This window comes from Grampus griseus, assembly GCF_964374135.1.
Source record: "Grampus griseus genome assembly, chromosome: 17".
NCBI lineage: Eukaryota > Metazoa > Chordata > Mammalia > Artiodactyla > Delphinidae > Grampus > Grampus griseus.
In genome coordinates, this window is record NC_139011.1 from 63,327,297 (window position 1) to 63,344,109 (window position 16,813).

The window sequence follows — 16,813 nt, forward strand, 5'->3', positions numbered from 1 at the left end:
AGATACTGCTAACTATTCAACACTCAACACACCCAGATAGTCTCAGATGAAGAGTTATGGGCAATCATAGGTTATTATTACTGTCTTCTCATAATAATAAACTTCTCCCCCAAAATCACCCAGAACTTGAACTGACATTTTGAGCGAAAGGTCTATTCTCTACCTGTCAGCATTCACATATCTTGACTTTGCACATGTTTTAAGGAGGAATTAGTTCAGGGTTGCAAATAAGTCCTCTCAAAGTTACCAGCCCACAAAACCATCTTCATTGCCTCCTCTCCCTGCATAAACAAGCCAAAGAGTAAAGGAAATTATGCGTTTTACTAGCTGCCCAGGGTCATTCTTCACTGGGCCTGGAAGAGTGGAGAAGGGTCTAGTTGAATGGCTAGATGAGTTGCCGCCACCAGATCCCCAAAAGCCTAGAAATAATTTCGTCTGGGTCTGAGCACTAATATCATGCTGCCAAGTCTCTTTCTGAAAAGCATAAAAGCAAAATATCCCATTCCTGCAAGAAAACCAACCACAAGGATGGTGCCAAGAACTTTTGGGGCCCTTTTCTTGGCCACCCGGAATGCGGTTGGCAACACCGCAGAGATTAATATATTGTTGACATGTCCTAAAACCTTGTTAAATGTTTTTCTCTTCAAGACACGCTCGTAATAGGTTTCCAAGTTCGGTCGCTTTCCATTTCCCCAGTTTCTCCTTGCAAACCCCAGGAACTTCAGTCGATGCAGTGTAACAGCAAGCGAGATGTCAGCCAAGGTGAAGGATTCCCCGCAGAGCCATGGCTGGCGGCCCTCTTCTAATTAGAGAAAGGGACATGGAGGATAAGGGGCAAGCACGGCACAAATAGACTTTGGTTGGCATCTTTGGTCTTAGTCTTGACGGCAAGGGTGAGGGTAGCAAAAGATGAAGGCCATGGTACATTTTCTTGACAATACTCAGCAAGTAATTCTATGCTTTAAAAAAAAAAAAAAGTCCATGCAAATGTATCCCAAGCTAAGGGAGACTTGTTTGCCATCTGTCAGGCACCTGGGTCCCTAGGTGCCACTAGAGCCACTTGAGCTCAAAGCCTGTCTATCATTTTGAGGAGTGGAGAGCCTCCAAGCCAAAGGAGTTAACAGATATTTCCTTCTGGGTTAAGAAAATGACAGGTGTACTTTAGGAAAATCCATGTGTCACTCAGTAGTTGCCGCTTTTAGTGACTTATTTAGAAAGTCCCTATTGTGAAGCAAGTTTCAGGTAAAATGGTCTTTAACTTTGTTGTCAATCAGAATAGTGCAAATGGTCCATATGTCTGCACCTGGGCTTCGTCGTGAAGCCAGGTTCACAGGTGCAGCCGGTGGACGCTCACCAGCCAGCCTGCACATGTGCACAGGCTGCTTCCATGTTATACTTTACTTCAATTTGCAGTTTTTCTCCCTGCCTGAGGAAAACACTAGAGGGAGCGTTCAAGCAGGTACTCAGGTTATTCAACCAAACTAACTCCTTTAATTAAAATTTGTGAAACAGGCCAGGTAGGAATCTACGAAGCATCACTTAAATTGTGCAGAAGAATTCTTCACCAGTCATATTTCACATAGATGCAGAGTTACAATTAGACACCTGGGTTTTGCTGAATTTGACACCTAGTATTGTTGCTATCATAATTTAAACTGCCCATGAGTACTAACAATTAAAAACAGATTACAGAATGTTTTTGGTGAAACCTAAGAATGTTCCCATAAATACTCCTGATGTCCAGAAAAAGAGAAAAAGGACACAAATGAGAACCTACCTGGGGTTTCTTCATTTCTTCTTTGCAACTCAGTTTCAACCTGATCCAAGACTTTCTCCAATTCATCAAGAATTTTCTTCAAATATTTGACATTGTCATGGTCAAGGAGCTTCGACTAATTAACAAAAATAACTTATAGGTTATTTATGCCTGTAAAAGTAATCAGCGTAGAGCAGAGCAGATACAAACTCTTACAGAGTTGAAGCCTGTTTATTCTCGACAATGAGAAGAAATAGAATAACTGTGTTAAAGCAAAAGCAAACCTGACAGAAAATGCCCTGGCTGTGAAAATATCCCAGGGGTCAGACCCACTGTTCACTGGCAACTCCTGTGGAACCAAATGATCAGAGAGGGCAAAGAATGTGAGGGGCACAAAGAGACTCCTCTCGTGCCCAACTCCAGAATGGAACGTCGGCAGCCTTCAACAAATGAATAACTGAGGGCTCAGAGATGCGAGAGGAATCTGAATGCAGTGAGTTAAAGAGCAGGTAGAGGGCTTCCCTGGTGGTGCAGTGGTTGAGAGTCCGCCTGCCGATGCAGGGGACACGGGTTTGTGCCCCGGTCTGGGAAGATCCCACATGCCGCGGAGCGGCTGGGCCCGTGAGCCCGCGTACCGCAAAAAAAAAAAAAAAAAAAAAAAAAGGGCAGGTAGAGAGTAAGGAGTGTTGTATGTGCAGGCGTTTCTCTTGAGAAGCTCACTTATTTAGCTCATGTAGGATAAAGGAGGCTGGGAAGTAGAGGCAGGATTGGGAGTGCTGACGTTTGCTAGATTTTCAACGTGGGAGAAGCTTTACACAGTTTATTGGAGGAAAGAATCAGCAGAAAGAGAAAGGCTGACTCTAAATGATGAAGCAAAGACCTGTTCCTCAGGAGGCAGACACATCAAAATGGATTAACTCAAAATGGATTTAAGACTTGAAAGTAAGACCCGAAACCATAAAACTCCTAGAAGAAAACACAGGCGGTAAGCTCACTGACTTGGTCTTGGCAATGATTTTTTTAAATCTGACACCAGAAGCAAAAGCAACAAAGGCAAAAATAAACAAGTGTGACTACATTAAACTAAAAAGCTTCTTTCTGCACAGTAAAGGAACCCATCGACAAAACGGAAAGGCAACCTACTAAGTGGGAGCAAATACTTAAAAATCATATATCTGGGCTAATATTCAAAATCTATAAAGAGCTCATATAACTCAATAGCAAACAAACAAACAATCCAATTTAAAAATGGGCAGAAGATCTGGATAGACATTTTTCCAAAGAAGACATACAGTGGCCAATAGATACATGAAAAGATGCTCAACATTGTAAATCATCAGGGAAAACAAATCACAACCACAGTAAGATATCACCTCACCCCTGTTAGAATGGCTATTATCAAAAAGTCAAGAAATCACAAGTGTTGACAAGGATGTGGAGAATGGGGAACACTTGTGTTCTGCTGGTGGGAATGTAAATTGGTGCAGCCACCGTGGAAAATAGTATGGAGGTTCCTCAAAAAACTAAAAATAGAACTAACATATAATCCAGCAATTCTACTTCTGGGTATTTAGCCAAAGAAAAACAAAAACACTAACTCAAAAGATATCTGCACTCCTGTGTTCACTGCAATATTGTTTACAATAGCCAAAACATGGAAACAACCTAAGTGTTCATCAATAGATGAAGGGATTAAAAAATTGTGATTGGTGTATATAGAATGGAATATTTTTCAGCTATTAAAAGACTGAAATTTTGCCATTTGCAACAATGTGGATGGACCTTGAGGGCATTAGGCTAAGTGAAATAAGTCAAGGAGAGAAAGACAAATCCCATATGATCTCTCTTATTGGTGGAATCTAAAAACAAACAAACAAATAACCAAGCTCATTAGATGCAGAGAACAGACTGGTGGTTGCCAGAGGCAGTGGGGTGAGGAGTTGGAGAAATGGGTGAAGGGGATCAAAAGGTACAAAGGAAAAAAACTGAAAGGCATGTGGGGTATATATATTAAAAAAACAAATAAACTCGCCTGTAACTTTATTGGTATAAAAAAGTCATAGATAGAGGTCTATCTGCCTCAAAGTGGAAAAATACCTGAAATGACAGATTCCTACAATATTTTATTAACTTGCTTTTACATTTTATAAGTTTCCTTGGCAACCAGCATGAGCAATGACTGCTTTTTAAGCAATTGTCGTTAGGTCTGAATATCAAATCTAATAAAGAAAAATTCTTTCTAAAAGCAGAGCCTAAGCCGAAGGTAACATGTGTTCTGGTGACTTGCGATAGTTCATAGACTATGTTCTAAAAAATAGTGATACTGTACAAGAAGTAGAACATTTAATACAAACAGCGGATGTCAGTTGAGGACAGCCCGGTTTACTTACCTGAAGTCGCTTCTGTTTTGCAATGTACGCCTCTTGTAAATCTGGGTTTTCTTCGGCAAGTTTTTTCAGTTCAGACTCTGTATTACCAATTTGGCCTGATAACAAAATCATTTTTGAAACAGAAAATTATTTCCTCCCTTCCATAAAAGAAACAAAGAAAAGCAGGGAAACTCAATGGTAAGAGCATAAGCCCTGGGGTCATGCCCTTCCTCTGACTCAGACTCTGTGTGCCTCAGTTTCCTCACTTTTAAAATGGAGCTATCCGGTGCTTTGTGACCACCTAGAGGGGTAGGATAGGAAGGGTGGGAGGGAGACGCAAGGAGGAGATATGGGGATATATGTATATGTATAGCTGATTCACGTTGTTATATAGCGGAAACTAACACACCATTGTAAAGCAATTATACTCCAATAAAGCTGTTAAAAAAAAAAAACACTACAGACAAAGTCTACATAAATAAATACTGCACTCTGTTAAAAAAAAAAAGTTCAATGCATGAGACCCCCTATGCACACACGTTGTCTCTCTCTCTCTCTCTCTCTCTCTCACACACACACACACACACACACACACACACAAACACACACACACTGGAGCAACCAGTTGTTCTTTTCTTCCTAGTGACCCTCTACTCTTTTTCTTAAGATCCTCTCTCACTTGTAACATTCTGACTTTCCTGAACTATAAGGGTGACCTTTCAGCTATTATATTACTAAGAAGAATGAATCAGGAAAAGAAGAAAACTAAACACCCATCTTGATCCTTTCATTATCCTCTTAAAAGGGGGTTTCTACCTCTACATTGTCCCTCTGCATCAAAGGACCCTGCCGCTTATCTCAGTAGGTGGGAGCTGCTAAAGTGAAAGACCGGTAGAACCTTGTCATGGCAAAGCCCATCAACAATTCCCAGGAAATAAAAATAGAATCTGGGTAAATAAATAAATAATAAAATAAAATGGAGCTCTCAGAGTATCTGCCGCACAGGCTGAGAATGAAACGGGAGGCACCGTGGAAAGGCGTTGAATGCAAAGCCCAGCACATCGTAAGTGCTTGAGCAGGGCAGTTCTACCTTTCAGTACCTTCCAAGTTTTCTGTAATAAATTTCTATGGAAAGGGAAGGGAAAAGCCTTATTTAGAGAAATATTTACTCTAGGGAAATATAGTCAGAATACTTGTTTCAAATCATATAATGAGTATTTCTGAGGAGAAGGAGGAGGAACAAGAGGAAGGTGAGAAGTTGGAAGAGGGAGGAGAAAAATGCAGGGAGGGAGAGCAGGGCAGGGAAGGTAAGAGGAGAGGAGTAAGGAGGAGGGGGTTGAAAAGAAAGTAAAGTAGCGTCAGTAAGAGAACTGTAAAGGCGAGGTGTGATGCAACAGAAAGAACGCGCTTTCTGGAATTGAAGCTCTGGGCGTGAGTGTTCCTGGTCAAAACCCCCAGTTTGATCACAGCCCCTTCCCTTTCCAATCCCCTGGGCCATGGAGCACACCTCCTCACCTTAATTAATTGTTTGTATCTTTGTATCCCAGGCACTGACCCTTCCCTATCCTCAGGGCAGGAGGAAGGAGAGAGCTGGAGGTCACAGCTCAAGCTCAGTGAATCTCCGATCACTAAACTCAGAGGAAGAGTAATGGCTACACAGCCTGTAGCCCAGCTCTTCACATAATGAAACAAAAATTAAAGACCAGAAATGTGAACTCAGTCACCCATAACTCCCAGCAGATCCCAGCTTTCCTTATTTCCTAGTCCATTTGTCCATGAGAACATGTTACGTTCTCTACTTTTCCACAGGCCACTCTTCTGAGTTTTATTTAAGCTTGGCCCTCAAGGCCAAGAGCTGGAAAATCAGGTCCTGTAGACAATAAATGTCCAGCTGAACAGCTGAAGCACAGATTCATCTGACTGGTGCGTGGATCAATATATAACACGCACATCCATGAAGCAGACTCAACAACCCTGCCCCCAAGTCTTCCTGAGGTGTGCTAGGTCTCAGAAATGAATTAAAAGAAACTTGAGACAGAATTCTAGGTCTTTAAGCTCTTTACATACTGCGAATCCTTGTTGTTGCATAAGCTGGGATCATGGAGTCCACAGTTAGCTCAGGATGTAAAATGCAGCCGTGTGTATAGGCATCCATGGGCAGGGAGTCAAGCAGTTCTCGATAATGTTGCACCCGTGGGTAATACATGCTTCCTTTATCAGGCATTAACCTGGGTGTTTTTTCTAAAATACACACACAAACACAAACATTGAAGGAAAAGTTACAAACAAGATGTTACATCCAAAAGCAAGAAACAAAAAACTCCAGCCCCTCTACGTTAACATTTTCAGTATTATATGAAGGGATTTAAAGGATGATATCTCTCCAGCCCAGACATTCAAAATTTGAATCGGACTGAGGTACCAGACCAGATTCCCAAACCACGATCACATTTCTCCACCTTGCAAATCACTACTCTCAAGGTCTAGTTTTTTATGCCAACTCCCCTGCCGAAATTTCGCCAAACTTCCACAACTACCAACATCTGACTAAGTCAAGTGTGCCTTCCTCTGTGCATGCAAAATACTCTGTACATACTCCATTATAGCCCTTATCACCTTAATTAGTTGTTTGTATCTTTTTGCCCCATAAACCCCTTCAGGGCAAGGAACGTATGATCCGGAGTGTAGCATAGTGTCTCATACATTTTAGGCCCTTGGTAAATGTTGGTTAAGTGAATGAAGGCTCATTATGGAAAGATGATCAGGGACCACACCTTCCCAGGTTCCAGTTAATACCAAGAGTGATCCCACTGACGCTATGTGAATAGGAATTGACAATCTTCGTGGAATTCACCAGCAATTTCTCATATTTTATCTCTGGAAAGTGGGCTCTACATAAATCTTCATTTGCTGGTTAAACTCTAAACTATAGACTCCTTAAGGGCAGGGGCCATGTATTGTTCCTTGTTGAATCCCAGTGCCCAATATAATGTTTGGCTCATAGTAGGTGTTGAATAAATTTCAATTAGTGAATTAATATATTCCCAAATTGCTAGTTATTATAGAATATTTGAGCTGCAGAAGCTCTGTAGCAATTAATGAGGACACTGAGATATATAGGCTGAGACATTCTCCCAAGATCCCACAGCTAATTAGAGGCAGACCAAGAACCAAAGTCATTAACTTCTAATGCAGTGCTCTGTTTTATTACATCATTGTAACATCTTCAAAGGGTTTACTTCTCAGAGACTATTCAAGAAGAATAAAAATGAACCATGTGATCCAAAGGTCAGGGCTAAGTCCCTACAGAATCTATTCCCACTTCTGACTCTCAAACTTCCCCTAAAAAAAAATGCCAACAAGCTTATTAATCTAACAGGTGAAAAGAATGACCTCAACTCTATTCATTTATTTTTTGCTTATTCACTTATTCATTTAGTTTGAGTTATTTATTTAATTTGGAATCCTTTTGAGCATCGCACACTCATTCATAAGCATTGACAATTCAGAGTTGGTTGGAGAGTAAGATTTCAGGCAAGATCTCATAATGCCAGACCAAGTAGTACAAGATTTTAAGCCAACAGGCTATTTCTGACTCTCTAAGAAAAACGAACATGGATTACTCCTCAAACCAGTGGGCAAATGTCTAATTCCCTGCTGGGAGTCCAGTTCTGAAGTCTGCATTAGAATGACCAAGAACGAAGGGTCAGCTACATTCTGCTCGTCAACCGTGAACTTGCCCAACTAGAGCACACTTCCTTGCTGACTTTTCAGCCCAACTAGAGCACACTTCCTTGCTGCCCAACCAATGCATGGTAAACGTTCCCATGAGGATAACAGACTGGAGGGCTTCTAAGGTCCTTGAAATTCTAAAGAGTTCTCAACCTTTTGTGTGCCACTGACCTCTTCTCAAAATAATGTTCTTAAATGCACAAAATACAAGACATAGGATTGCAAAGGAAATTGATATTAAAATAAACTATCAAAGTAATTTTAAATTATAAAATACTAATATGGGTGTCTTTTTATTAATACACTAACAAAAGCTAGCAGCAGTTCTAATAACTACCATAATTTCAAAGTAGTGATGGGCATAAGTGATATTTTAAGATATCTGCAATAACTTGATATGCCATGAACACATCACAGTCACATGAACATACGAACAAAGTCACAGGCACTCCTGATATTGCTTTGGATTATGCCTACATTGGAAATGAAAGGAAATGATAAATTTCTGTTTGAAATTAGTGAAAAATAAAGATGTAATTTTTTCCCGTCTAAGATATCAAATGTCCTGAATTCTATTCACAGACCACTAGCGGTAAAAGTTCTCAAAGTATGGTCTAAAAACCCCTGGGCTTCCTGAAGACACTCTCAGGGGGTCTACAAGTCAAAGCTATTTTTATAGTAATACTAAGATGTTAATTGCTTTTTCACTCTTATTCTCTCTTGAGTGTATGACGGTATTTTCCAGAGCCTATACAACATGTGATAACTCCATCACTGTGGCATTAATGGAATGTGGGGTTGTATAGTCTTGTATTTTAAACTATTCTCAATTTTAATTTCTAGTTTGATAGATATTGATAGATAGAACACATAAACAAAAGCTCTCAAATGTCTTTCTTAACTTTTAAGACAAAGGGGCCTTGAAACCCAAATGTTTAAGAACCTCTGTTCTGGGGGGTCCAAGAACCACAGCTTAATAACCATAAATGATATGACATTTTAAAATGCCTCTCAAGTGGGTAAATCTATAGCTACTGGCTCTGGCTGCTTTCTTGTGCCAGGCCGGGGGTTTGTCTTCAGAAGAGCATACGACTTCCTTCCTGGGAAAGCGAATAAAAGCAGGAAAAACAACATCTAGTTGCTTTCTGGCGAAGGTCCATCTGGCCAAGTCTGAATCCAAAGATTTGAATGCACAAAAGTAATCTTCTACTCAGTGCTCCATTACTATATAACTATCTCCTAAAACACTTTGTCAGGCAGAGCATCAGATACCCACTGAACCCATGTTCTTTTCCAAGCTCACTTTCTCTCTTCAAGGACACCCTGTCCAGTATCACACATCCAATGTGCCACCAGCGCACAAAAGTGTCCAGTGCCTCTGGAAAGAGAGTTTTTCAAAAGACAACGGGGAATTTCCTTTGAATTATACAGAAAATCTTCCCTCTCATTCTCATTTTATTTTCCAGTCCTTCCATAAAGCATTTTTGTTACGATACTAAAAAGAGAAAATCTTTTCTTGGTATTCTACCTCAATCAGGAGTGAGAAAGCAATAGAAGGGTTACAGGGTTTGAGAAACAGGCAATAAGAATAATTCTGGGAACTCTTCATTGGGGTGGAAGGTTGCAGTAGTGGAAGCCAGGATCAGTGACTAAGCTGGAAGAATAAATAAGTACATTGGCATAAGACCTGACGTTGTAGAACTGAGTAGGGACAAAGGTAGGTCTTGTACTGCACCTAAATTTAGGCAGCAAATTAGAAACAGGCAGATGGACATAAAGCAGAAAGATGTGATAAACAACAAAGAGAGGAAATAAAAGAACAAAATTCTAAATCAGAAAGAAACAATAAAAGCATTCTGTAACCATTTAATGGGGACCAACAGCTCCATATATTCTCAAGTCCCTGTACTGTTGGGTAGAATAACAATGGCCCTGAGCCATTAAAAAAATTACATTCAGTTTCCCCAAGAGCAAAAACTAAAAAGAATCTAGGGGCTTAAAGGCATACATTTTAATTATTTTCCTAAATTGGCTGCTTTGATTTCCTACACTCCCCAGTGAGGGCAGATAAAGGAGGCATTATTATGACTGTTTTCTAGAAAGATACCCCCTAGGTCTATTTGAATAATTGTCAGGTCTTCCTTCAATGAGAATAGATTAGACTTCATTTCTATCTCTATCCCTTTGCCGATTTTTTATTTTACTTAGATCACTTAGTGATGACATTGGTACGTAAGATAATATGCAGCATGTAGCTGAACAAAATTGTACCCTTCAACTAGTCATACACCAGGCTATTAAAAAGATAATAATGGTAAACAATTAAATTATGACCTGAAGCAAAAGATATGGTTACAAACTGACTACAATTCAAGGCTGCCATAACTTCAGAGCTAGGAAGATCAAATCTAAACACAGATGAGAAAAAACACGAAGTCAAATTACACAAGTTCATTACACACATCCAGAATTTTCTGAGACACAGCCAAATTTGTAGCAAGATAGTCAATACATTTTATACCTTAAATGTTTAACTACTTTTTAATTGGTAGTATATTTAAAACTTTTATAGGAACATTCATAATTGGGGGGCAAAATTCCTTGATCAGATAGTTTGTTCCAATTATTGTATACACATAATATAGAACCAGGACCTCTGTAATTTTAACACCCCATCCTGTTCACTAAAATTGAACAAATCAGAGAAAGTTTTTTTAATTACTTTTTAAAATCACTTTTATTGGCATAATCATGAGTTTTAAAGACTCATTTTCTTTTCCTTACCATATACCATATTTTCTCTGCACTCAGTTACAATCCTTTGTGCTAACCTGCAATTTCAGTAGATGTGCGAAAAAGTGTATAATGTTATTCAACTATATATGAGACCCTTTTAGTAATAGATATAAAATTATTTATTCTATGACCTTAACAATAATTGAAAATTCCTTACATAAATAACTATATTTTTAATATAACAGTAATTTCAGAATGAATATTATCTTTAAAATCTGAGTTGATTTTCAATATATATTGATAAAACTATATTTATAAAATAAATTTATATTTCCTAATCAGACGTAGTATGTGAGACTTTAATATATACCAGAATACTTGGATTATTTCCAAACCAAATTCTTTTCCTAAGAATACTTAAAATGATATATCTAGACATAAGACATGGGGCATAGTCTTCAGAGAACTGTTATAAAACATATTAAATTACCAAAATTCAATATTCACCATATGACATCCTTGATTCCAGGTTACCACTGATTGGCAGTAATAAACAGTATATATTCTAGTATTTTGTAGTTATTTCATGCTCTCTCTTTTTTTTTTTACTTCTAAAACTCTGAATTTAATTGGGATGCCAGATTCCTAGCAATTTACATTTTTAATTTTCCAGATAATTTGGAGATTACATGCTCACTTTTTTTTATTATTTGGTGGCCAAGTTACAGTTCACTAAAAGAGATTATGATATACCAAAAGGATGTAAATATGTAAATACTGATTATACAGAAAGGTTGAGAAAGGTGTACAGGTCAGCAAGCCATCATTTTTAGTACAATCCCCAGTTGATAGACTAATAAAGGATAGCAAATAAGAGCAAAGGAGATGCCAGTTGACTACACTCTGTTCTTTAGATGAATGGATACACTTAATTAAAGTCTCTTATATAACCATGGGCAGCTATACACCTCATGAAATCCATTCACTCATTATCATTCTAATTTGTCACCTTTCCTCAAAGTTCCATCCATAATTGGTCAAAATGCTGCATGTTCCAACCAGTTCAAATATAGCAGGTCACAATTTGCCATGTTCTAGACAGAATCTATACTTTTGAAACAACTTGAAATCACACTAGTCTTTTATTTCATTGTTGGCTTTTGTTGGTAACTTATTAGCAGGCCAGGTCTCTCGTCCTTCATTAATGCAGCTGATTTTTTTTTTTTTTTTCAGTATGCGGGGCTCTCACTGCTGTGGCCTCTCCCGCTGCGGAGCACAGGCTCAGTGGCCATGGCTCACGGGCCCAGCCGCTCCGTGGCATGTGGGATCCTCCCGGACGGGGGCAAGAATCTGCGTCCCCTGCATCGGCAGGCGGACTCTCAACCACTGCGCCACCAGGGAAGCCCTGCAGCTGATTTTTTAAAACAAAATTCATATACTACTTTTAGCCTTGTTAAACTTTATCTTAGTTATTGTTCCATTTTATTGTCCATGAGAAGCATTTCATAAGCTAGTCATCATTTTAACTATCACAGCTCACACATCTGCAAGTATAATAGTGTTTCTTTGATGTCTTTATTCAAATCATTGAAGGAATTGTTAGACTCAGTCAGAGAATAGAAGCCTAAAAGAACACCAGGAGAGATCCCTGTCCAGGCTGACATCTGTTTTCAATAACTCATTCATTTTAATCATTCAAAAGTATTTATTAGCTCCCATTAAAGAACAGTCACCATACCAGGCACTGGGAATACAGTTGTTAATGAAACAGGCACTGTCTCTGACCTCGCGGAGCTTACAGTGGTCTACAAGTAATTGAAATAATTAAAGTATGATAAAATTATCATAGGATAAGTGAAATGAGAGAATACAGCTAAACAAGCAACATGGTATAAGAAATTCATAAATGAATATTCTTCATTATGGTGGTTTATTCATCAGAAAATGTGCATTACTTTCATCTAGCCGTATATGCTCCTTCATTCCACAGGGGTATCATATGACTTAACCTCAAATGCTCTGCTTAAATCAAGATACCCTGTATGTAGAACTATGCCCAGCACCTAATAGATTCACTTTTTAAAGTGTTAAAGACATTCTCCAGTAATGTAAAACTTAAGCTGTTTCCTTTTCATCGAGATACTCAAAAAATATATACTTTACAATTTTTTGACAACACATTCTAGAACTCTGCCACACTTGAAGACAGTAATTTATAGCACTGCTTAAAGCTTAAGCAATTATTTAATGCACAGTAATTTGTAGTAGTACTTCTCAAACTTTTATGTATATATGAATCACTTGGGAATCTTGTTAAAATGCAGATTCTGATTCAAGAGACTTGCAGTAGAGTCTAGAATTCTGCATTTCTAACGAGCTCCAAGGTGATACCAGTGCTGCTGGCCCATGGAATACGTGTTAAGTAGCAGGAATTAGAATTCAGCCTCCCCTCTGGTTAACAATTGGGATAACATTTGTCTCTCTCTTGTCTGGCCCTTTTCCTAATCTCCATGAGTTCTTAATGATAAATACAAATTATCTAAATGATCATTGTGATAATGCTTACATGTTTGTTTCTTATTTTAACACTTTGACACAAACTTCATCTGGAGACTAGACGCCTGCATTTATATAACTGTTTTCTTACTGTCTTCATAGCTACCATGGGTTTTAGTTCCCTGAATCTTAATCTTCCTTCACTCTTTCCAGTTGAATGACTACTCTCCTTGGGAAATGGGAAAGAGTGAAATAAGAGTTGATTGGACTTGCTTTATCTCTGCAACTGATAAAATTATATCACCTAATCCAAGAGGACAAACAGAAACGTCAAGTCACCAAGGATATGCAACCAGTTTGCGATAGCTTCAGATTAAGAGCTAGAATTCTCGATTGTCTACTTATTCTATTGGTACAACCAGAATTAAAGTCCTTAGTTTCCATATTTTCCTCTTAATGTTTAGCCCACAGTACCTTCTCCTCTGATTCAATAAATAGTAGCAAGAAAAGGTCAGTATTCACCTTGAGTAGGACTCCGAATGCATTTCAGTTTTGCTATTATATAGTCAAAGAAAAAGAAAAAGCCTAAAAAAAATTTCATGAAGCCTAATAATCATTAACATTACTATACTGTAAAGTAATACTGTATATTACTGAATATCTTACAGGAGAGATAATGTCACAAAGAGGAGGAGAATGGTAGTAATCGTAGTTCAAGGGATGCTAACAAAAGATTTAAACATTTTCATTTGCTATATCCTTTGAAAGTTTTTGATGATTTAAAGTAGAATTCTTATGCAATTATTTTGTCTTATTCACATTATTATAATCACTTCTCCCAAGAAATACAAATTATTATTCAACAGACTTGTCCATTTCCAAAAAGCTCAAGATTGAGAAAAATTGTCTTAAATCAATTAGCCCCCATTTCCTGTTCAGTCCCCAGCATTTAGACTTATAAGGAATAGCAAGTAATGATGGATGGAAAAGCAGTTTAGATCAGTGGCCACCTCCAATCAAAATCTTAGGGAACTAAACACTTGGGTTAAGAATAAGGGAAGCCCACTGCTAATTTAATTCCCTGGGGTAAACTCCCCCCAGCTCCCATTTAGGTCCTAAACCTATCTTTCTTCTAAGTACCTCAGACTTCTTGGGGCCTTATAATTTCCTTTCTCAGCTTCCAATAATTTGGCGTTATATTCTGGTTTTATCTTGCCCAATTAACATCAACATAACTGGTGGCAGATGAAGAGTAACTGGATCTCGTCGTGCAACTTCTTTTTCAGAAGAGTACTTAGCTGATAGCTAAGAGCCCTCTGTTCTGCTCTCAGTTCTGTCGGTGATCAGCTGTGTAATCCTGGGCAAATATTGAAGCTACAGTTTACCTCAAAGGCTTGTTATTAGGAAGAAGCAAGACAATGTGTAAGTGGCAATGACTATGAGAGATGGTCCATGTAATAGGAAGGTTTGGATTTGAAAGGCTTGCGTTCCAGCCCTAACCTACCATAAAATAGCTATGTTACCTTAGGCAACCACTCTGTTTCTCCTTCCTCATGTACAAAAGGGGAATAATTAGTCTACCATGCCTATCTCAGGTTGCTTTTTTTTTGAAGACTGACTAGAACAGAAATTATAAAATGTCTGACACAAAACAGGCTGTCAATAAATGATTATTACTTTAAATCACTGTACAAACTTAAGCCCTATAATTCCTCACAAAAGATATAAAAATTCAAACCATACAGATGTAACAAGAGCAAAGATCTCCAAGTATACCAACATTCTAATCTCCCTTGCCTAAGATTTATTCCTCTTTTTCCCTCTTATTATTCTTAAGGTAGAACCATTTAGTAGACTAAATGAAACTGATTTTCATACTGTTCATTTAAAATCAATATTATGAATTTGACTTCAAGACTAATAAATCACCACCACAAACCATACACCTGCAGGGTTTTTTGCAAGTGAATTTAAAAGGGAAGTTCCGACATTAAAATTGGTAGTTTACGTGAAATCTTTTCAATGGAGTTACAATGGCTTATACAAAATTTATTTTATTGACCCATTTTATATTTGTGTGCTTATGGAAATGGAAAAGGTTGTTGGCACTAAACCACCATCATGAAACCAAAAAGAGGGGAGGAAGGGAGGAAATAGGAAGGAGGGAAGGAAGGAAGGGGGAAAGGAAGGGAGGGAAGGAAGAAAGACATATATTTGTGTTGAAAGTAAATCCAAGAAATCACAAATAGCCTTAACATTACCATCCAGGAAAGTCTGTTCAAGATAATCAATGATCTGAGTGGCCTCACAAATAATGTTTTCCCCGTGGATAAGGACGGGCACTTCTCCAGTTGAGTTCAAACGCATAAACCAGGGCTCATTGTGCTCACTCAGGGGCAGACTTACATCATGTTCCTCGCACTTCAATGCCTTTTCAGCAATTACCAAGCGCACCTGGAAGAGTTCACACTGGTTACCACAACGCGTGGAGGCTTTTAATTAAATGACATCCCTGGATACCATCAAGCAGTTCTTTTGTGCTTCCCTGAGTTATTAATATTTTCAAGATTCTTTTCAACTATTCCTGTTCCTGGAATTAACAAGTGAGATATATTCTAGCGTCTTCCTCTTATAAGTGAGAAAAGATAATTAAGTAATGAAAAGGATTCTGGCTATATTCAGTCCACAGTCACCCTCTTCATCACTACTACTTTCTCGGTGTCCTAAACCTTACGATGTGTCCTCCCCATAATAAGGACCTGAAACAGATAGGCTAGGCCTGTTGAAGAGAGTGAATGCGACCAAGAGTAAACGAAGGAACCCTAGACGATGTGGTTGCAGGAAGGCGCTTCCCTCTGCCTCGCTCTCCACGGCCCCGGAGACAAGGCCTCCCGCCCAAATACCGAAAGCGATGCTTTTTTGTTGCATTTCACGACTGGTAGTGCCTTTGCACCTCAGACTGATGCTCCCTGCTCCCCTACAAGGCGCACCCCCGCCCCTCAGGGAGCGCCCGCCGGGGTTAGGGCGTCGGAGGCCTGTTTCTAAGTGGGCCGGCCTACCCGGGCAACACCCAGAGGGAGCTGTCCCGGTGCTGAAACCCGATCCGCACCGCCCGCCCGGCGGAGGCCTTTACCTTTTGAGAGCTGAAAGAATGCGTCCAGTGGTACAGAATGAGCTTAACCTCCGCGTCCGACTTGCCTTCCGCCATCAAGGGCGCTCCCCCTCTCTGCTCGTCCTGCCTCCGGGCCATTTCGGGGACGCGCGAGCGCGGGAGGGCCTCGCCTGTCCGCCCTTTACTTCTCCCAGCCACAGCGCCCTGCAAATCGCCCTTAGCTTTGCCAGGATGCCACCCGATGCTCCGGGAAAGAAGAGTTCGCGCAGATGAACGAACAGACCGCTGGGAAGTGTAGTTTCGTGGGCGAGAAAGCTGCGGGGGAGAGTCTGCGCACAGAAGTCACCTGTGCGGGGGAGGTGCAATTGGACGTTTTTTAGGGAAAACGATCTCAAATATGAGTCCCTGATCATTTAAGATGAGTAATGGAAAATGTTGATTGCAAATTATTCATCGGTTTTGTAGATGGAGTAGAGGTTGCTCAGGCATAAAAGCATCAATTTCCCAAGATACTTAGGGGTCCTCTTGGAGAGTCTGTGCCTTTGGTGGAAGGGAAGTTCCCGGTTTACAGACAAAACAACAGGATAAAGATTTATGAGTTCTCATTAGAAG

At 39.4% G+C, this 16,813-nt stretch overlaps 1 protein-coding gene across 3 annotated transcripts; it reads right to left on the minus strand.

Annotated features, from left to right (window-relative positions):
• Positions 1-419: 419 nt before the first annotated feature.
• On the minus strand, positions 420-16,339 carry GDAP1 (ganglioside induced differentiation associated protein 1; the record flags this gene model as incomplete). Of its 3 annotated transcripts, XM_082674829.1 has the most annotated exons (6): positions 420-802; positions 1,778-1,892; positions 4,147-4,241; positions 6,193-6,366; positions 15,351-15,543; positions 16,223-16,339. In XM_082674829.1, 6 exons carry the CDS (start codon positions 16,337-16,339, stop codon positions 420-422), a joined length of 1,077 nt encoding a protein of 358 aa, XP_082530955.1. The 3 variants fall into 3 exon arrangements, with proteins under 3 accessions (XP_082530955.1, XP_082530956.1, XP_082530957.1); XM_082674830.1 differs by lacking the exon at positions 6,193-6,366; XM_082674831.1 differs by lacking the exon at positions 16,223-16,339 and having other exon boundaries at positions 15,496-15,521.
• Positions 16,340-16,813: the final 474 nt, after the last annotated feature.